Below are 23,419 nucleotides of genomic sequence, written 5' to 3'. Positions count from 1 at the left end.
CAGAGCCAAACTGGTTCACTGTGTCGAGTCCCCAATGTTGAATGTGCTTTTGGTCATAGGTGCTTTTGCTAAAAATTCAATTGCATACAGTACAATTTAACAAATATACAGTATCAAGTATTTATTAAGAACATGAGGGCTAGTCATTGCTTTGGGAAGTGACATAAAAAATGAAAGACATTAGTCTGTAGCCTCAATAGGGAGCTAGACATGTATACATTTAATAAAACCCAAGAAAAACAATAATTACTGCTATTTTTAACATGGCAAATTCAATATTAAGTTAATAATAAGAAAGAGACAACTCAGGAAAGTCATCTTCAGGTATTTAAGAAGAAAATACATGTATCAGTTGTGCTCCACAGGGCAAAATTTGGAAACTTGGATCAATGGCTAAAAATTATAAGAAAGATTGGTGGTACATAATGATAGGTAGATAGATAGATAGATAGATAGATAGATAGATAGATAGATAGATAGATAGAGATAGAGATATATATGACCTTTTACATTTTTTTAAATTAAAGCTCACATGAATAGAATTTAGAATTTAGAGTTAAAACTCACATGTTAATAGAATAGGGCATAATAAATCACTGATGACATAATTATTACAGTGATATCTGAATAAACCTCTGTATTGGAGAAAAGTTTGTGAGATTCTTTCAAGGGCCTGTCTTCTCCAGAGGCCCCACAGATCAGAGAAAAGCATCTTGATACCCAGGCCACAGACAAACAGTAGGTAGAGACTAGACATAAGGGAGACCTGTAGCCTATGAGGTAACCTGAACATGGAATTCTATTCGGAGGAGTGATTCATATTGGGTGGACATTAAATGACCCAAATAGATACCTTCTCATAAAGGGTTTTACATTTTAGAGAGTAGCAGAGGAGAAAGGAAGTACAGACGTATCAGAAGAGAAAGAGAAGAACTGAGCACTGATTATGGCAAAGCAGATATATGGTACAAAGCAGCCAATGCTGAGGGACGAACAAGCTGACTAGACTTCCAGACTTGCTTCTAAGTCACCAGAACTAAGCTATATCATGAATAATGTTCCAGTTCTCCATGAGACCCTTCTGTTTATCTACCCAGGCATGTTCCCACTATCCTGTGTGAATTTAGTCATCACCAGGGGGAACCTTAAGACAATCCTGTACCCCTGGAAAACAGGGACATTCAAGAAATTAACCCCTCCCCTTTTGTATTCAGGAAACAACTTACTGCAAAGAACTATTTTCCCCCATATGACTTAAATAAAACTCACTTGTAACCTATGACTCCTCGTAACCTATGACAAGGCCAAGGCACAGACCCTCCAAATTCCCATTCTTTGACTCATAAATGATTAGCTGAACTACTTGTCCCCATTGACCATTCTGGTTGGTCAGTGTCTGTACTTGATCAAATTTAAGGCAGGATTCCCTCCAAGCCCCTGAGCTTTGGCCCATCCTTGAGAACAACCCCTCCTTAATGACCCCTCTCAAGTGTAGGTTGACCTCAGGGGAAAACATTCCCTGATCAACTGTCTGATCATCCCACCCAACTATCCCATTGCCCCACACCCAATTCTTTCTAGCCTGTTTCCTCTCTAAAAGAAAAGCCCTATTCTGCTTGTCCTTTGAGATGCTTATAGATCTCATGGTTGAGTGTGTCTTCCCATTGCAGTATTCTCCCTCCTCTTATTACAATAGTCCTCTTCCCCTTATTGAAATCATCTTTTTTAATAAAGCCAACATTTATTTTTATAGAAATACAACTATCACGTATTTGTTGATATATAGCCACGTAATAAAATATATGAGATACATACCACTATAAATAACACTGTTATTTTCCCAATGCTCAAACATGAAAATTATTTAGATAATTATTAAAATAATTAAAACAAAGCATTTCATAACTAACATGAAAAGTTGAAACCAAATAACAGGTTTAGAAATCACAGAAAAAAATTCTTTATATTTTACTTTTGTCTGATGTAATTCAATCATCTCTTTACAACCTATTCTAAAAAAAAAAAACTTGATGAACTTGTTTTTATGTTGGCCAACTGTTAACTCCAGCATAAAACCAACAATAGTATAGCTACTAAATTTCTTTGTGAAGAACTTTCTGCAACAATCTGTCTCTTTTCAGCAGTCCAGTATCCTAGTCTCAACTTAGTGTGGATACTATGTAGAGTCAGCACATTAACTGAGGTCCATAAACAAAATAAATCCTCGATGTTTTTAATCAAGAAGGGAAATACATAAGACATTTCTATACCAGAAAGATATGTTTTTTCTAAAATACTTATATTCCTGTTTATGAAAACATATTTTAAATAATAAATAGTCATATAACAAGTACATCACAAAAAAAATCAACTACTCACCCGCATTGACTATAGCATCTACCTCTAGCAATGTGATGTCACCTCTGTAGAGAGAAACTTTTTCATTCAAACTTTTCTTCACCTGCGATGTTTCCTGAGGATTTTCCTCTGTAATAAAAAAGTAACATATATTAATAGTAATATTCTTAATTAATTTAATAAAGACAATTTTTATATAAAAACCAATATGAGTCATACTGATACATTACACAAATGGGAATAAATGTATTTTTACATTTATGAATAAATAAATAAGCCAGGGATGTGGCTTATTCCACCATATATTGTGTATTTCTCAATACAAATGTAGTATACATATTAACAGGCATTCAGTAAATTTAGACATGTTATATTAGTCAACAAAAAATTCGACATGTACTATTATTTTTAAAAGACCAGTTTTAAAATAAAATTATGTACCACTAGTTTCATAAGGAGATAGGAAAAAAATGTGCAAATACTAAGACAAAATAAAATTTCACAGTGTATGAGCTTATTTCTATTTTGTTCCAGTTACCTAAAAGGCATCCTTGAAAAGAATATTTACACAGACCAAAAAAATTTAGGTTCAGCTCTTTGCTACTGCTAAGTAACAAACTGTCCCTCAGAGTGAAATATATCAAGAATATTTAAATGTGTGAAACTACTCCTTTCTTAACAAATTGTATTTCACTCCAGAGAGCGCTGCGAGATTTAAAAGAGAAATAGCTCTCTGTCCTGCACACAACTGCCAGCAAGCTGGTGTAAATTAAAACAAGTCAAAATATTAAATTCTAAAACCTGACATATTTCTAAATGTTTTAGAGCAATACTATAAGTTGAATTTTCATTTATTTTAACAAATAGTAATGTTAAGGAATATTAAACAAAGCTGTATGAAATTAATATTTTAAAATACATTAAATTTCTATGCTTAAAAAGCTTTTTAAATATACCTCTAGGAAAGCTGATTTATGTACTCATACTTCTTAAAGTAGTTATGATCTGTGCAAATCTTTCAGTGTGGAAGATAATGCTATTAATTCATTATGACAGGCTCAAATGAGCATGCAATTTTGAGATACCTGGGGAATTAGAGGTTATAGGTTACAAATCACTTAAATTATCTTTGGGACTCAATAGACAAAGAAAAAGGTGTTTTGAATAAAGTATCAATATATTTACTATTACTATTATTATTATTATTATTATTATTATTTCCTATTAGTGAAAGAGATTGGATTTTGTGTGCCTTTATCAAGCTGTCAGTGACTAGCCCAATGACAAAATCTTTGAAACAGAAAACCTTGAATTCCACATCCAATCAGTTTCTATTCTTACTGCTTTTACCAAATTAGAAAGTTCTGATTTCCAGTTAAAGATTGTTGGATGACCACAAATATTTAGTGGATTTGTTAGAAAATTCTGGATATTTGGCCTATTTGAAACTAGAAATTATAAAGACTTCTCACTCATGATGAGTTTCAGAATTCCACCAGGCATTAAATTGATAAGCATATCACAAATGAAAGCAGAAAGTTAAATTGTTTCAATTTGGGAGGCAGTGTTAACAGATTCCTAATACATACTCTAGTTGCATTTAGTTCTAAAAAGTATTTATTCACTTTTTTCATGAAGCATTATGTATTTCATGAAGCAATATTGCACTTCGAGTAATGTGACTCTTAAACATATGTGACAACAAATCATGTATTTCTTTCTCCAAAAGTAAGAAATTATTAAATAACGGTATGGGAAAGCATCAAAGTTTAAACGATTTATACCATAGTTCAGTTTTCTTAAAAGAAATCCTAATCGATCATCAGCAAATTTTTTAAAATGGGATATTTCGAGTCTTAAGTAAAGGTCTAAACATTGAATTAATGTTCAACATTAATTATTGAATATACATTAAATATTGAATATACTGCAGTAACATGTAAGTTTCAAGTAAGTTTCTCAAAATAGTCTTATTAGAACTATCAGCATCATGAAGAAATATTTTTCTCTTTCTTTCATTTTAAAAATTCACATGAGCATCATTTTTCTTCATAGCCAGACTTATATTTGCTGCCCAATTCCTTACATGGTTTATTAAAAAGATAGAAAAGTACTCAAAAGCCACAATTGATAGTATTAATAATTATCAGTATTTCCTTCAACAATAAACCAAAAGCAAATAGCATATTTTTTACCACCAACTGTTCTCTGTAAATATAACAATGTAAATTATCATTACAGGCCACTTCTTTTACTTGAAGAGCAATGCATTGTCTTCCTTTTCACACAACTATGTTCCATCAGCCCTGATCCCAATGTATCTTTCCCATATTCTAGGTTTTCAGTATCAAATAGGACAGAAAATTGTCAAGTATCGCTCCCTCATGGACATTCTATATGTACACAAAGCACCAATTCACATTTTGTATATAACTGGCTGTATCCAACTGCAAGTTGAAATGTCTGTCAATGTGCAGATATGATAGCAAATGTTCTTCCAGAGTACATACTATTGATATTATCAAAAAACAAAAACAAAGCTATACAATAAAGTGGTAAAAACAAATTTTATTCAGAAATAACTGCAATAGGGGGAAAAAGACCTCAGTATTGATCTGGGCTTAATTCCCAATACAGCAAGGACAAGTGGGGATTTATAGCCAAGGAATAGAGTGAGAGTCGATGGAAGGAAAATTACTAAAAGGAAACTTTGCGGGTATGGGGGATTCTAACTAAACACATGTAAGATTCTTGCTGAAGGCAGGGTGATCAGATATAACCTGGGGTGTTGGGGGTGGAGATAATTTGATCAGATATTTAGGGTGATATCAGAGGTGGGGAATTCTCTCTAAATTGATTTAGCAGGATTCTTGCTAAAACTGGACTGTGCAGGTCTGGCAAGGATGGAGCCTAACAGAGAAAAGGGCTTAGTGGAACCTCACTAAAGTTTAGTGAAGGAGAGAGTTTTTGTCAGTTCTTCCCCTTATTCAAGAAGAGAAGAGACATTCTCCTCTCCTTTGATCAATGTTAAACCCATTTCTCATTAGGTTGCCTTTTGTTCATTAAGGACCAACAGAACCATCAATTGAGATTTGGTAGTAGAGGGTATTTATTAGGTGGTGTGAACACTCAGGCATTTAGTGAGGGGAATTTCTATGAAAAAAGGTAAATAAAGGTTAATGGATGGAGGTGATATAAACCTAGTTTACAAGTCCAGAGGGCAGACAGTTGAGAACATTTCTTTATGCTAGGCTCAAAGCATTGTTTGCAGTTTTAATGCCATTGGTGATGGCATCAGGTGTTCCAGAGAACTTTCTGAATGGCCCACACAACAGTAGGCAGGAAGGTTGACCACACATGATCTGTTGTGGTGATTTGTTTGAAATCTGTATCAGGTCATCCTGCTTCAGCTTGCCGGGGATTCAGGGAAAGGGCAGTTTTAGTTCTCAGTGATGCCAAACCAGAAGGAGGGGAGAAAAATTGAAAACATTTTGGTGAGTTGTAGCCAGATATTGGAGGAAACTAGAATTAACAAAATGTGCAAGACATTGAATAGGGCTAGAACTTAATAATCCACAGAGGTACACTATAGTTTTCCAATGAAAACTCACCCCCTCCTTTTTATTCTTGTTTACAAAATAAGTGTGCTCTTATTAGATTTGGCCTCATTAGTTACATAAATGCAGTAAGAATGGTAATTGACCACTTAGGCCTTCTGAGTTTGCTTTCCTGGAACTTTTCATAAAGAATCTCAGATCAGACTTTTAAGTTTCTCAAGGATAGGAAACCAAGCCAAGAACTCACCATCAGATTTAGCCTGTAATACCTATATATTCGGGTGAATTGCTCTCTTCTCAAGTCTCCTAATATATCCTATGGTTCCTGGGCTTGCCAGAAAGTGACCTTTCTTCCTCATATATAAGGCTGGAACCCTGTAAACCAGGTCCAGACCGGTTTTTCCAGAAGTGCTTTGTAAGTTTGGCTCTATAGTCAACCTTAGTTCCTTAAAACTGTCTGATAATATTTGATTCTATACATCTTTCTCAAATATAAGAACATTCAAGTCAAAATCTTGGTTATACAATCAATTTTTCCAATTACGTCCTATTATAAGGAAGACAGATTCTTGCTGAACTTTTACAATAATTTTATTGCCATGAAAATAAGAATACTCAATAAAGTTTCTGAATTCTGGAGAGACTGGGTAAGGAGAAAAAAAAATGTTCCATTTCTGTTTATTAAAGTAGAACCTAATAAATTGTCATGAGTTATAGAAACAGCTTAGAAAAAGGGAAAAGGGAGTTCTTAAAATAAATCATTAAAGAACCAGCAGTCTTAAAAATAATAACCATAAAAACCATAATCATTCTTCATTAGTTTATTCAGTTCCATGTGACTTTTTTTAGCATTGTTAAATTTATTAAAACAAACAAAAAAACCCACATACTTTTCTTACTCCATTAAACCAACAACTGTATTAAGTAATCTTATATACTGAGATCTATTTCTGAATTCTCTATTCTGTTTTACTAAATACTTTTTATAGCATTTGATTCTATACATATAGCATTTGTTCTGCTTTATCTTGGGTTAGCTATTTTATGAACCAGTCAGCTTCTCCATTAGCTCTGAAAATCCTTACTCGATCTAGTGGTATGTTCTCAAAGTTATTTAAGCAAAAATGCCTTCAGAAGCCTGCGCCTCAGAGAACCTGTCAAAGACCTTTCCATGGGCTCTGAAATAGTCACTTTTTGTTGAAGACAAAGCCCTCTTTCCTATAGCTGACTGCAAGAGCTTTCAGGAAAGAATCGGAATAAAACAAAAACTATGGATGATAAAAGACTTAAAATGATTAAAGATCTGAGGAGTGTTCATTTTTAAAATAACACAACTGATGAAGGAATTTGGTTATTTCTATGATATATGATATTTTAAATAACTAGAATTATAACCAATACATTATACCAGGAAATATGGACAAAAAGGTTACTGGCTAATTTCTATGAACTTCATACAATTTCTAAAATACAACCTAGGAAAGGTTAAGCATAACTTCTTGACAATGTTTCTTATGCAATTTAACATATCAAGTAAAAGCAAACTATTTTTAACTTTTTTTTTTTTTACAAAGTAAAAGAACAAATCCTTTGAGATTTTCCAGGGATCCTCTTTCATGAGTGTCTCTAATTGCACTGTCGTGGCTGCCTTGGCTACCTCAATGTCCTAATGATTCAAAATGTTTTCCTTTCATGGTCATTTTGACTTTGGGGAAGAGTCAGAAGTCGCATGGTGCCAGATCAGGTGAATAAGGTGGATGAGGACACACAGTAATGTTTTTATTTGACAGAAATTGCCATACCAGAAGCGATGTGTGACACGAAGCATTGTTATGATGGAGAAGGAAGACACTCATGAAAGAGGAATTCCAGAACTGCTTCAGAAAATGTCAAGAACGATGGTAAAGTGTGTTTGAAGCGAGAGGGAGTATTTTGAGGGGGATTAATTGTAGTGTGTCTTTTACTGTAATAATTTTTTTTATTTAAACATTCACCATATTTTTTTATCACACCTCATATATACTATGAAATCTTACTCAGCCATAAAAAAAAAAAAGAAAATGAAATCCCATTTCTGGCAACACGGATTGATCTACAAGGTATTATGCTAAGTGAAATAAGTCAGACAAAGATAAACACCATGTTATTTCACTTATATGTGGAATCTAAAAAAACAAAATGACATGAACAAACAAAAGAGAAACAAATTCATTAAGATGGAGAACAAAATGATGGTCACTAGATGGATGGGGAGTAAGAGGAAATGGGTGAAAAAGGTTAAAGGGATTAAGAGTATACAAAGTGCCAGTTATAAATAGTCACAGGGATGTAAAGTAGAATATAGGGAATACAGTCAATAATATTATAATTACTATGTATGATATCAGATGGGTACTACTAGACTTATCGGAATAATTATGGTACAAATGTCTAATCACTATGTTGTATACTTGAGACTAATAATATTGTATGTCAACTGTAATTGAAAAATAATTTTTTAAAAGTTAAAAAGAATAAGAACAGACCAATAATCCAAGAAATCTCCGTCATTTTAACAGAGAGAAAACCCAACTCTAGTTTTGATTCAGTATATTATTGGGGTCATTTAAAAAAACTTAATAAATAAACACATTCAATCTTAGTCAATTTGATCACATGTAAAATTTCTCATCTGCAAACCTTCTATAACTCTCTATATCCATTCAAGTTTTTTCCTAAATTTTCCTCTTTTTCATTCTGGAATAACCAGTGATCTTGATTTAGGACAAACTGACTCTTTATCTTAATAATAACAACAATAAAATCCTTCACTCCTTGCAAACGTTGCATACAAGGTTGTTTCTCTACATCCTTATTATTTTTAGTAGTTGCATTTACATGTATTAATCATAATTTTAACCATCAGTAGCCTTTATTTTACAAAGACTAAGAAGTAGACAATTGTAAATTGTCTGTCACATACCAGCATTCTGCAGCAGACAAGCTAATTTTATGAATATACCATCTCAATTTCTAGAGACATCTATTTATAATACAACTTTTCAACATGGCAAAAGAACATGTTTATTAGCAGACTAAACTATATTTAGCTTCTCCATACTACATAAAAATAAGGAGCCAAAAGTGTATAAACTTAAACTCATGTTCAGTAATTAATTTTAGTTAGAAAAAATCTAGCTTTTTAACAAATGTCTATTACTTGAATTAATTTGGCATAAAACTAAGGTTGCAAGATATTAAAAATATTTTGGAAACTATTTTTAAGCAGACATATTATAACAGTAAACAAAACTAGCCATTACCTCAAGTTATTTCCCTGCTAACTATTTTTTCACCATATGTATGTTAGGCAAGCATCACAAAAAGGAAAACCTAAGAAAGTTAAATGTGATTTTTCTTTCACTGCTATGCTTGATATACAAGAAGTCATGAATATCAAACAATTCATTTTTACTGTATCTTTACTTATACATTTGGTCTCGGTTTATAATTTTCATAATCTTAAACATCTAGTAGATATATTATTTGACTAGTAAAGCCAAACCAAGTACAACAAAAATGTGTGTTCATATTATACTTACTGCTAATAACTCAGAAGACATACCTATTTTTATTAAACCAATAATATGAAATGAATCTTATTTACCAAAGATTTAACCAAGTCTTATGGACTTGAAAAGTATTTGGGTTAGTTTCTATATTTCCCAGAGTTTTAGGAATATTTAATTTATATAAGTAGTTATTTATCTCTAAGCCAATTTGAATAGAGCTCCTTTATGGGATTTTATGAATTAATTTGGTAATATCATCCAAAAGTAGAAAAATATCACATATACATTACATACACATATAAACATACAGACAGATGAAAACAGATCTTACAGCTTTCATTCTAAAACTTTAGCCATGAATCAGGTTAACATAGCAATACATTCTGGTCTTTTTCCCCTTGTTATTTTTATCCAAATTATGTTTATGTTTCTGGCAAGAGGAACAAGATAAGGTTGCCTGTTCAATATGAGGGCTAATGCTTTTTACCCGTATCTGTGAAGAAGACTTTCAAGATTTTTCATTTGCACTGATACATAATCTTATGGAGGCTATGGAATACATTTTAGGTAAGACAGTGACTGAGAAGACATCGAGCAGCTGTCTGGATTTCTTCAAAGCTTATCTGAGTGAATAAAACATCCAGTCTATTTCCAAATTATCTTTTTTTCCTTTTCAGTTTCAAGTAATTAATTTCTGGGGTCCCTGATTGGAGCCAAGGGCCTAAAGTTCAAGTGATTATAATCTAGCCTAGATAATAAGGAAATGAGGAACTGAAGTCAGAAAGGAAAAGTCTTGCAGAGAGAACAGAGAGATGAAGAAGGAAGAGGTTTGAGGAGGGACAATATCAAAGGATTCAAGGGAACTGAAGGGAAGATCAAAGTGGTACCGTGTTTCCCCAAAAATAAGACCTAGCCAGACCATCAGCTCTAATGCATCTTTTGGAGCAAAAATTAATATAACACCTGGTCTTATTTTGCTACAATGTAAGACTGGGTCATAATGTAACATAACATAATGTAATGTAACATAACATAATACCGGGTCTTATATTAATTTTTGCTCCAAAAGATGCATTAGAGCTAATGGTCTGGCTAGGTCTTATTTTCGGGGAAACACGGTAAAAGGAAGAAGGAGGATTGGAATCAATGGGAAGGTAGAAGTCTTAGAGGAGTCAGTTTGGGGAGATCTTAAGTTTCCCAAAGAAGCCAACTAAGTTCTAAAATACTCTTAGTAAAGTCATGCCAATAAGAAAAAAAGTAGACAAGAGTTGGCAGAGTAGGGTCTCAAGAAGGTGGATTGAGAAGTTCCCATGGGCGAAACAGGACCAAATGAATAGAACAGAGAAGACTTTCAAAGAACCAGGAAAAACTTTTCCAGCCCAGGAGAGAATCTCCACTTGAAACAAAGAGCCAGGAAGAAAGACCTCCAGCCCAACAAGTACTCTTCAAACAAAAAAGCCTGGACCTCTAACCCAGCTTCAGAGGGTATACTTAGAATCTTAAGATTAAAAATCTGTCCTTAGTATGTTTCAAATGACTGTTATCCAGGGCACTGGCTCAGGAGTCTAACTCGACAATGAATCCCTAATCAATCAGTCAGGTAAAGAGAAAAGCTTCAAAGATCAGATATAAAAGACGATCAGATAGCCAGGGTAAAAAATTCTCTCTAAATTGATTTAGAATTCTTGCTAAAACTGGGCTATGCAGCTCTGGCAAGAATGGGACCTAGACAAGAAAAGGGCTTAGAGGAATCTGATTAAAGTTTGGTTAAAGAAAAAGGCTTTGTTAATACAATGCGACATTCAAACGTGGTATTTAAAAAAAAAAAAAAAAAAAATGTTCCTTCTACGTCCTACTCTGATTATGTTATTAACTTCACATTGGTTTTATAACTGTTTGTTCATAATAGTTTGACATGTCAGAAAAATCGTGAAAGATTTTGATTTTGGGGGAAAAAAAGATTAGTGTGTGTTTGTCTCCAGCTTACCCATCAGCGTGAACATTTTATTTCCTTATTTTATTTTATTTATTTTTTTTTTTATTATTATTTTTTTATTAGTTTCAGGTGTACAAAACAATGTAATAGTTAAACATTATCATTTATATCCCTCACAGAGTGATAACCCCCTTCCCCCCATCTATTACCCCTCTGACATCGCACACAGCCATTACATTTCCACTGTCTCTATTCCTAATGCTGTACTCCACGTCTTGTAACTATATAAATAGTTACAAGTTATAGTTATAATTTATATACATATAAAATTGTAGTTGACATAGATATAGTTACAATTTATAATATATAAATAATATATAAACTTGTAGTTGACATTCATTATTGTTCAGCTTTAGCTTCAGGTGTACAGTGCAGTGATCAGGCATCTACATCATCCCTGAGGTGGTCTCCCTAATGAGACAAGTGTCCATCGGATACCCTACAAAATCTTCACAACATTATTGATTATATTCCCCAAATTGACTTTCGTATCCCCGTGGCAATTTTATGGTTACCGATTGTGCTTTCTAATCCCCTCACCTTTCCACTTATCCCCATCCCCCCTCCAATCTAGCAACCCTCAGTTTTTCCTTCATGTCTCTGAGGCTGTTTCTGATTAGTTCATTCATTTATTCTTTTCTTTAGATTCCACATATAAGGGAGATCATGTGGTATTTGTCTTTCTCTGACTTATTTCACTTAGCATAATCTTCTCTAGGTCCATCCATATTGCTGCAAATGGTAAGATTTCATTCTTCTTTATGGCTGTATAATAGATACTCCACTGTATAAATGTATCACAGTTTCTTAATCCAGTCGTCTACGATGGGCATTTAGGTTGTTTCTATGTCTTGGTTATTGTGTATAGTGCTGCAATAAACACAGGGATGCATACATTTTTTTCAAATTAGAGTTTTGGATTTCTCCGGATAGATACATAGGAGTGGAGTTGCTGGGCATAAGGTAGTTCCATTTTCAGATTTTTGAGATACCTCCATACTGTTTTCCATAGTGGCTCAACCAATCTGCAATCCCACCAACAGTGCACGAGGGTTCCCTTTTCTCCACATCCTCGCCAGCACTTGTTGTTTGTTGATTTATTGATGATAGCCATTTTGACTGGAGTGAGGTGGTATCTCATTGTGGTTTTTATTTGCATTTCTGTAATGATTAGTGAAGTTGAGCATTTTTTCATATGTCTGTTTGCCATCTGTAGGTCCTCTTTAGAAAAACGTCTCTTCATGTCCTCTGCCCATTTTTTAATTAGGTTGTTTGTTTTTTCGGAGTTGAGTGAGTTTTTTATAAATTTGGGATATTAACTCCTTATTGGATATATCATTGACAAATATCTTCTCCCATTCAGTAGGATCCCTTTTTGTTTTATTGATGGTTTCCTTTGCTGTAAAAAAACTTTTAGTTTGACATAATCCCCCTTGTTTATTTTTTCTCTTAGTTCCCGTGCCCAAGGGGAAATATCAGTAAAAATCTTACTCCAGGTAATGTCTGTCAAGTTTCTTCCTATAGTTTCTTCTAGGAATATTATGGTTTCAGATCTTACATTTAAGTCTTTAATCCATTTTGAATTTATTCTTGTATATGGTGTGAGGAGGTGGTCCAGCTTCATTTTTTTTGCATGTGTCTGTCCAGGTTTCCTAGCACCATTTATTGAATAGACTGTCTTTACCCCACCGTAAATTCTTGCTTCCACTGTCATAGATTAAATGACCATATAGATGTGGATTTACTTCTGGGCTCTCTATTCTGTTCCATTGATCTAGGTGTCTCTTTCTATGCCAGTACCATGTTGTCATCAGCGTGATCTTTACCTTTCATTGTCTATGAGCTATTTTACATTTCTGTAAATTGCAGAAAACAGAACATAATGAAAATAATTCTTGTCCATGGAAATGCAAACAAATTATGTTCCCCTGAACAAATGAGACTAATATAATCCTGTGGACAATTTGCATTTAGTTGTAAATTTCCTTTCAGAGTTCATTACTGGCTATAAATGTGTGGCTCTTTAATTTCTTTGAACGAGACTTAAAGTCATTGATAAGTGTTCATTTTAAATTTGTATGTCACAATCTCATCTTTATAGAAACATTTCTAATAGATATTTTTTAGTTCCAGTTAATACTTGTTTAGCATGTACTATGTGCCACATGCTGTTCTAATGCTTACAAATATTAGCTCCTATAATCCTCATAACAAATCTATGTTGTATACATTACCAGTTATGCCTCTATGTAGGAAGAAAGCTGAAGCATATACAAATGAGGTGGTTTGACCAATGATACACAGCTATTATAGTAAGTACAAACCTGGGATTTAAACTCAGGCAGCCCATATTCTTAACCAACAAGTTATGCAGGCTCTCCTTTTACGTACTTTTATTTCAGAGTCCAACTGTGAATGAGGTGTCTGTTGTTTAGGTTCTGCTTCTTCCATTAGTTGCAAAATTCAGAATTTCACCCCCAAAAATCATTATTTGCTTTTGCTCTAGAAAAAAAATGCCATTGGTTTACTGGAATGGTTACCATACTTCGAAAATAGTGCAAAGTCCTCAGTGGTTTTCTGCTACTATTTGACAAAATTTCATAACATATCACACACCATTTAAAGGACTTCAGGACTTCAGGGATTAAAGGACTTCCTAATAAAAGCAAATTTGCAGATATTAATCATGTATCTCCTATTTGCATTTTCTTTTTTGTTTATGCAAAATAATTAAACTTGCAGATTCATTTGTCCCTACACATACTCTACACTGGGACTCTGTTTATTAATTAAATTTATCACTTTATTCTGAGTTCTGGCATTTATGTTATTATTTCACCTCCTTTTTGAGACATGGATAAACTACTTTAGAGATACTGCTCTATTGTATAAGGTAGTAATATAGTGCAATGCTATAGTAGTAACAACAACAAAAGCAAATTTAATCAAACATATGAGGTCTGACAATCAAGTTCGCCAACTCATCCTAGAAAAAGTGCTACGTATCTCATTGCTGAATATCACTATGGTCACCTTTGAAGTACTCCCTTTGGGAAGCTATGCACTGACACCAGCATCTAGTTCACCCTTCAAAGCAATTTTGGAACTCTTTTTCTGGAATGGCTGCTGTCGTATTACCCTAGATATCCTGAATGTCATCACAAGGTCTTCTTTTCAATATTTCCCTTAACTTCAGGTAAAGAAAGAAGTCATTGGGAGCCAGATTAGGTGAGTAGGTCAGGTGTTCCAATACAGTTATTTGTTTACTGGCTAAAAGCTCCCTTACAGACAGTGCCATGTGAGCTGGTGCATTGTCATGATGCAAGAGCCATGAATTGTTGGCGAAAAGCTCAGGTCATCTAACTTTGTCACGCAGCCTTTCAGCACTTCCAAATAGTAAACTTGGTTAACTGTTTGTCCAGTTGGCACAAATTCATAATGAATAATCCCTCTGATAATCAAAAAAGATTAGCAACATTGTTGCAATAAGTTCTCGAACTTAATTGTCAGACCGCATACATTAACACTAATGATACAAAGACACATTAGGAGAAACAAACTTTGTTAACTAAATCTTAGTTAAACTGACCAACGTCCTCGTTTTAAAAACTTTAAAGGCTATAATAATTATTGACAATATAATAGGCTTTTCATAAAAATCCTAATTATATTTTACATTTCAAGCATTTAAAATATACTGAACAAAACTGTCTCATCACTTTCCCTCTGGACCTGCCAAACTACCTTAAAGGTCATTTAAACAGCTGAAGGACCATAACTGGATCCTCCAATCACACTTGGAAGACTAAGATGCTGAAGGATGTTCACATGCAGTACCTAGGAATACTCTTAATTCTTATCTTCCCTCATATTCACCTCCTGTTTTTCAGCACCCATGGACATAATACAGAAAAGCCACCAAGGGCACCAATTAGTTTGTTGGTGTCCCACAAAAAGAGGCCTGCTGCCAGTGGACCTCTTCTATTCTGAGGATGCCAGAAAAATTCGTTTGGTTTTAATCCAGTCACGTGCATACAAATGCAAATTAATATTCCCTCTCCCTAAAAGTAAAACACAAAAGTTAGTAAGAGACCATGCCATGAAAGAAAGAAAAAATCTATAGAAATTAATGTTGAAATTAAATGAAATTTATAATCAACATGTTCAGAAAAATAATTTTGGGTTCATTAAGAGGCTTTAAGTATATACAACGTGAGAATTAGAGGAACCCCAAGGATACAGACTGTACTTCTGAAATTACATCTTGAAACCATCTAACCTGTTTATCTGCACACCTCCATCTTTTATTTAACCATGGCTGGCTAATAAATCATCACACTATTATTCTAGATTCCTGTTTTGCCCTTCCAATTTAACAGCTCACTTCTTTAACTGGCCAGAGACTCAATCCCTCTGCCTGTCTTTCTAGCACCAACTTCCTCAGAGCTTCCATGAGTGAAAATGTCAGCAACAAGTGCCCTTTCTTTTCAGCCCTGGGACTCCGAACTAACCCTGTCAGGGAAAGTCAAAGAAACCTTTAGATAAAGTCATATTTGGGTAAGACCTCATCTGATCAGGGAGGCAGAAATCCAGACATGACAGCCATGTTAAGTAATGCAGGAAATACAAAGTTCAGCCAAGATATGAACTCCACATTCTAGCAGAATGATAATAAAGCATACCAAAATAACTTCAATTCTAGGAAGAATATTATAAATGCCGTGAGAAAGATTCAAAGTGCTTTGAGGTTCAGACAGACAGAGATAATATTCAGTGGAGTTTTATGAAGGTAGAGATATCCAAGCTGAGTTTGAATCAGTAAGAGTATCACAGTGGGGTGACATGACGGTGACAAAGGGATGGGCATTCCTAAGTCCCACGGGCAGAAAATAGAGTATGTGTTGAGGAAAAGTAAGGATTCATCCATGATGACAACAATGAGAGAATCACAGACTGGGGTGTGGTGGCAGATAAGCCTGGAATTATTCAAGTTTGAACCAAATGGTGAAAGACTTTGGATGGTGGCTGTTTGGGATTGAAATGGCGAGCGGGGGAAAAGAAGGAGGAGAGACACATGCTAGCGTGGGGCTAATGAATTTAGTTAGCAATATCTAATCAATTTATTTAGCAAAATAAATTGTCTTATATGCAATAGCAAAAGACAAAGGCAATTAATAGAATGTGCTAATGACAGAAAGTAAAGGTGGTTAAAACTAAACTATATACATTGATACCAATGTCATGTCAAAGGAGTACACATATTTATAAATTTAAGGGATCCCAACATATATTTACTATTGATAAAAAAATCACTTGGCTAAAGACACAAATAACATCAGTAAGGAGTATCCAAAAGCAGTAATGAGCTCTATAGGATAGTAACTATTACAGTAGATGCCAAAAGTTCACCAAACTGGGGGAGAATAGTACTAGAAAAGTCATAAATCAAAACCTTGTCATGTCTGTAGCTGAGAGAAGCTCAAGTCTCCCACACAGCTGCTTGTTAGTTCCCAAGAATGTTGCTGCTGTCTTTGTTGTTGGTGTTGTTGTTGTTGTTATTGTTAGAAGTCAAGGCGTCTTCTGATGCTACAAGCTGCAAGCTGTATATAAGTTTTCAAGGTGTTAACAATCTGAAGAATGTTGCTGTTGTTGTCATTGCTTTTGTTGTTGTTAGAAGTTAGGACGTCTTCTGATGCTGTAAGCTGCAAGCTGCATACAAGTTTTCTAGATGCTAAGAAGTTCTCAAGGAGGCTAACCGTGGGGAACAGCACTGGAGAGGCCGGGAACCAGCCAGACCTCACCAGGTTCCCAACTGAAAGTCAGGACATCCCCTGGTGCTGTAAGCTGCATGTTGCTGGAAGTCTTCAAAATGTTAGAATGATGAAAAATCACCAACAACAAATGACCAAATGACGAAATAATAATAACACTGCCAACTGAAGTTTGTCTTATGTATTTTTCTCAGCTATACCTTAGAGCCAAGTTTCTTGTTCCTGCCTCCCCCTCCGGGAATGGCCAGTTCTGGGAGGGTCCGGCAGTTCCTGATATGAATGTTGCCCATCCGGCCAAAAGGCCAATTCATCCAGATAAGCAACAAGGCCTGGCACTGTGTCTGTCACGTCGTCCTGATATAACTTAGCTACTTCTTCACTTCACCAGCTGATGTGGGCGAAACAGATAGAACAAAGGAGGAGTTCTCTCAACCCCTGATCAAGAATTTCTTTAACCCTAAGCTAACCATCACCTCACAACATGAACAGAACAACAAACATCATCTCGTGTCTCCCCTGCTCAGGAGAATGAGACCAAAAGGCAACAGAAAAACAACCTCATCCCATGTCTTCCCTGCTCAGGAGAACAAGACCCAGAAAGCAACATCATCTCGTATCTCCCCTACTCGGGAGAATGAGACCAAAGGGGGAATTTACTCAATCCTTTTCACAGCACAGAAATCACCTCACATGCAGGAGCAGATAAAAGCTAATAAACAAAAGCTCACATCAACCAATGAAAGCAAATTTTCCTCAACATCCACCCTACAGGGATCCATTAAAAAATAAGTTACAAATTGAGGGTTTTGCTTGAATTCACCCCAATTATAAGATTTTCTTCAGCTTGAAGAATATCATTATCATTGTTACTTTTTAAATTGCATTTAAATTTTTTAATTAAAAGATAGAATTCAAAACCAGGATTTTTCACACTAAAACTTAGATTTCCTACTTCTCTTGAAAAATCAGGAGATCTGGAAATACTAGGCTCACATCCTCACATGACATGTAAGGGCTATACCCTTTGGACAGGCATCCTTTGCTTTCCAGTTTACAACAGAATATATTTGTTTATACTTAAACCAGGCTGGCTTCACACAGGCATTTCGGTGTAGGATTTCGGCAGTAGAGCTTCAAAATATTAATGAGTATAAATCCAAAGTATCTACTAGATATAGAAAAGTTACTGAAATGGCATTTTAAAAAATTGGGCAAGTTTTTATCAAATGAAAATAAATGTTTGCATGTCAAACAATAAAACTGCAATTAAAACTTATATTGGGAACCAAGATGTGGTAAAAATTCCGTAACTCAGAATGTGCTTAGTAAATTGGTCCAAAAAAGCTCCAAAGAATCACACTTCCCTGTGTCTATGCCCTTGTATAGTATTCTTCCACAATGACTCTGAACTTTTCCATGCGATTTGCTTTGACCAATGGGACATCAACAAATGGGACCCAAGCAGAGGTTTAAAGAGTGCTTGCGCACTGGTATTTGCCCTTTCTTGCTGTGCCAAGACCACCATGTGACAAAGCCCAGGCTGGCCTATTGGAGATTAACAGGCCAGTTTGAGTGAAGACCAACCATTTCAGCTGAGGCTCCCTAGATCAGCCAGTCTGACAACTGTCAGCCAGACATGTGAATGAGACTATCCAGAACCATCCGCTGACTACAGAACCTCCTGGTTAACCAGAGGCTAATGAGCAGTAAGAAAAGGATGTTGTTTTAAACCACTAAGCTTTGGAAAGGTTTCTTACACAGCAAAGCTAACTGATAGGAGAAGGAAGAGGAAGTGGGGATTAAAGGCGGGACGGGGGCAGGGGAAAGGTTACAAGAGAAGACTTTGAATAAGATTCAGCACAAAAATGAAGGTGAAAACCCCCAACATAACAGCTACTATGAGTAAGCCTAGGAGAGAGAGTCTTCTAGTCTAACATCTACAGCACCTAAAAGAACCTAAGATTTGAGAAGGAATGGATATGCTAGAATAAGGAGGAATGTGTGTGCAGAACAGTGGGTAGGCTGCGTAATATTTCTAAATAAAAAGAATGGATCCATCTGTATACATCCTAACTCCACCCTCTTTCCCAAATGATATGGTCAAATTTTTACCAATCTATTTTATATGGAGTTTCTCTATTTTAACACTTTGAATCATTATAACCACCCTAACTTATAAATTATGTAGGTAACTTATGGAAACTGAGGTACAAAGACATTAAACAGCTAACTTACCCAAAATCTTACAACTCACAGAGCTGAGATTTGAACCCAGGAAATGAGGTTCTAGAGGCCATATGTTTAACCACTGTGCAATATTGACTCATAATTAGGAATGTGCTTCACAAGTTTAAAAAAATTAGATCTGTAAGTTCTTTACATAAGGACACACTTCATTCTTACTTTTTTTTTTTTTAAGTTTAATGTGACAGTCCATGAAAAAGTTTGTGGCGGAAGCTCAGGTATTAAAATGTGTTTTATCCTAAAAATATAATCTGCTAAAAATCAATTTAGTTAAAAATTATGACTACATAGTATATGGCTCTTAGTCTAAAGTCTATACAAAAATAATGTAACTAATACTTCAACTAATGTTGTAGAAAAATCAATAAAGTTCATAAAGTAATACTCCAAAAAGTAAGAAAATCAAATTTCTTCCCTAAAGTTTATGAAACCCTAATTTGTAAAAACAGATAAATGCTGATTCAAAGAAATAATATTAAAAACTGAAAAATAAGAAAAACAGTAGCACGTATAATTTTGCCTTCTTTTTTCATTATTTAAGTGTGGGATTTTTTCAGTCTGTGGTTAAGACCCATTAGTGGGTTTCAAAGTCAGTTTGTAGACTGCAATAAACTTTTTCACAAAATGATATAGAATTAAAATATTACAATGCATTGCACATAGTAAAGTATTGTTTATACATAAATACACACATTTATGGGTCATAATATAAAAGATGTTTGTTACTGTGGATCTTGGGAAAATTTTTGAAAATATTTTGAATCACTGTTTGTGTTTGTCTCTCATCTGACACACACAAAAAAATGTTTTAAAATGACATTTGGGTATATTGTCATTTCCTGAAAATGAACCAATTTTAAAGACTAGGTTTTTAAATATTATACAGTGAACATTTCTGTAAGACTTAAATAGTTGTTGGTACAGAACCAACAACTAATTAATTTTAGTTGTTGGTACAGAATCAACAACTAATTAATTGACTAACATATCAAGATTTCATAAAGTCGAGCACAGAGGCAGATATCTAATAAATACACACTAAATACAGAATTCATTGACCAACTGACTACTAAATGTGTTTATGTTTAAGAGAACTCGATTTGTCCTACATGAGTCAAAATCCACATAGTGAAGCACATGATAATAAACTTCTCTGAAGTATCACATACAAAGCTATAACTCAGTGGTAGAACTTAGGAAAAGTTGACATTTTGCAGAAGATATGACTTAAGCTGTGGTACCTAAATCAAAACAAAACAGGGGAAAGAGGGAATTACAAGGCCTAAGTTAACAAAGAAAAAAACTGGAATCCCACAGAATTTTTGAGACTTTGGAGCTCTGTCGATGAAGAAACTGAAGTCCTGAGAGGTTGTGTTACTTATCCAAAGTCCCAGAACTAGTGGATGGCAGCCCACTATCCCTTTCCCTCCATAATGACTCACACATTTTGCATGTGATCTTGTAGTTTAATGCTATTTAAAAGAACATCTCTATTTGTGTTATAGCTACATATGTATTTGTATTATCCACTCCTCTTAAGAGTCAATAAAGGATGATGGTAATAAACACATGTTCTGGAAGCATTATGCCTATATTTGAATCCCAGCTTTGCCACTTACTAGCTGTGTGGCATGGTCAAATTTTACTTTTCTGGGCCTCAGCTGTCTCATCTGTAAAATTGTGACAGTCCCTATCTTATAGGGGTGTTGTGAGAATTAAATAAATTAAGACATAGTAAAACATGTGAAACAGTGCCCAGAACATAATAAACACACAATAAATGTTTGTTGGTGGGAGGATGAGGAGAATTACTACTAATCTGAGAGTTTGGGCAGAATCCTTTCCTTGTACCATACACGCCATCCAGCACGATATTTACTTTGCAAAGATAATGATTGACTATGATCAAATACCGCTCTCCTGGCAGGTAAGCCAGAGGTGGCTCAACCAATGAGCTGGGAAAAGAGAAGCAAGTTTCTCACCAGAAGCTCTGAAGACACTAAAATTAGGTGAGTACATAGAGTCAAGACTCCAGAGGTATGCAGGAGTCAAGCAAATTACAAGGGAGAGTGTGAAGGATCAATCACCAGAGAGTAGCACCCAGCAGGCCCAATGCCAATAAGAAGCCAAAATAGGTGGGCCACGTGTCCAGGAGTAATCCAGGTTAATGGTCCAGACATGCCATACATAATGGCTTTCCATTATGTGCAGCCTTATCAGGGCCCACAGTACAGCCAAATTTAAAAGAGCAGAGGTTGAACTGACACATTAAATAAGTTCAAGAACTATTTGTTCTTGCTTTCTCCACATAATGCTAGCATCTGCAACAAACTTCTTGAGTGCTCTGACTTTGACTGCGTTAAGTTCAACATTAAAATAAAATACTAAAATCATTTTTTTTAGCGCTAGTACTTTTTTCCTACCTGTGTCAAAATAGTATTTAATTTTTTCCTGGGACTCCGAATATTATTGTAATGATTAATTAATACAATTACTAATCTTGGTTTGTCTCTATTCACAAGCTCCCTTCATTTATTATCATTAGTATAATTTAATTGTTAACAGCTGAATTGCACTTGACACTGTGCTAGATGTTATACAATTTAAACACATAGCTGCTGCGTACCAAATACCAGTGTGGGGAAAAAAAATCACTGACCTATTTAATCAATAAGTAGGATTGGAAGAGAGCTTACAGAAACATACCTAGATCCCCAAGGAAGCTTTTAAAATAGCTTTGGCATGAACTAAGACTGTGGAAATGGAGTCAGAAAAGGGCAAATGTCAGCAAAAATACTCCAGAGGCCTATTTAACAAAGCGTTAGGGTTCTCACTGGAGGAGGGAGGATAGGAAATTGCTGAGGTTGACTTCCTGGTTTCTGATTTGGTGACTATGAGAGTCAATGCAGTGGGAGACCCAGTTTAGGAAGGAAGATAAGTCAGTCTTGGATATCCTTTTTTTTTTTTTTTTTAAGATTTTACTGGGGAAGGGGAACAGGACTTTATTGGGGAACAGTGTGTACTTCCAGGACCCAGGACTTTTTCCAAGTCAAGTTGTTGTCCTTTCAATCATAGTTGTGGAGGGTACAGTTCAGCTCCAGATCCAGTTGCCATTGTTTGTTGCAGGGGGCGCAGCCCACCATCCCTTGCGGGAGTCGAACCGGCAACCTTGTTTATGGTCGAGAAGACACGTTCCAACGAACTGAGCCATCCAGGAGCTCAGTGGGAGCTCAGCTCAAGGTGGCTTGTTAAATCTTAGTTGCAGGGGGCAGAGCCCACCATCCCTTGAGGGAGTTGAGGAGTTGAACCGGCAACCTTGCCGTTGAGAGTCTGCGCTCCAACCAACTGAGCCATCTGGCACTGGCCCATGTGGGAATCCAACAGGGAGCCTTTGGTGCTAGGAGCACGGAGCTCCAACCACCTGAGCCACCAGGCCGGCCCAGTCTTGGATATCTTAAATTTGAACTTCCTAGAGAATATTTAAGTAAAGGTGCTGTATGGCCAGGTATTGGTGCTCAAAAGAAAGATTTTCAGGCTAGAAATGCAGATTTGGAACACATTATTAGGTGTAAGGGGCACTGACTGAGATCATCATGGGTATACATATAAATGAAAATGAGTCAAAGACACAAATCTGGAGAACACCAACCTTTTTAGGTAAGGCAAATGGAAAGAACATGAAAGAGACACAAAGAACCGGCAGAGAGACAGGAAGGAAATCAGCAGATGCCTATGGAGGAGAAGGCTTAATAAATAAGTATCACCTTCAAATGTCACAGAGAAGTAATAAGAGGACAGAAAATGTCACACTGTGTATAACAATTATGTCATCACTGACCACCTTAACAATTAGTCTCAATAAAGCAAGAATATGGATTGCCTACAACCAAGCTCAGACCATTAATGCCCCATGAGATGGTAGAGAAATAAGATGGAAAGAAT

At 35.3% G+C, this 23,419-nt stretch overlaps 1 protein-coding gene across 4 annotated transcripts in view; it reads right to left on the bottom strand.

Annotated features, from left to right (window-relative positions):
- Positions 1-23,419, bottom strand: part of MACROD2 (mono-ADP ribosylhydrolase 2) — a 2,106,080-nt gene that overhangs the window by 2,024,288 nt on the left and 58,373 nt on the right. For all 4 annotated transcript variants that reach the window (XM_074317443.1, XM_074317442.1, XM_074317444.1 and 1 more), the window contains exon 3: positions 2,380-2,487. In XM_074317443.1, coding sequence (XP_074173544.1) covers positions 2,380-2,487 — 108 coding nt within the window. The remainder of the gene's footprint in view (positions 1-2,379; positions 2,488-23,419) is intronic.

Source organism: Rhinolophus sinicus, linkage group LG13 (genome assembly GCF_036562045.2).
Source record: "Rhinolophus sinicus isolate RSC01 linkage group LG13, ASM3656204v1, whole genome shotgun sequence".
In the NCBI taxonomy this organism is placed as follows: domain Eukaryota; kingdom Metazoa; phylum Chordata; class Mammalia; order Chiroptera; family Rhinolophidae; genus Rhinolophus; species Rhinolophus sinicus.
The sequence above is the reverse complement of the archived record's forward strand: the minus strand, read 5'-3'. Positions and strand labels throughout refer to the sequence as shown.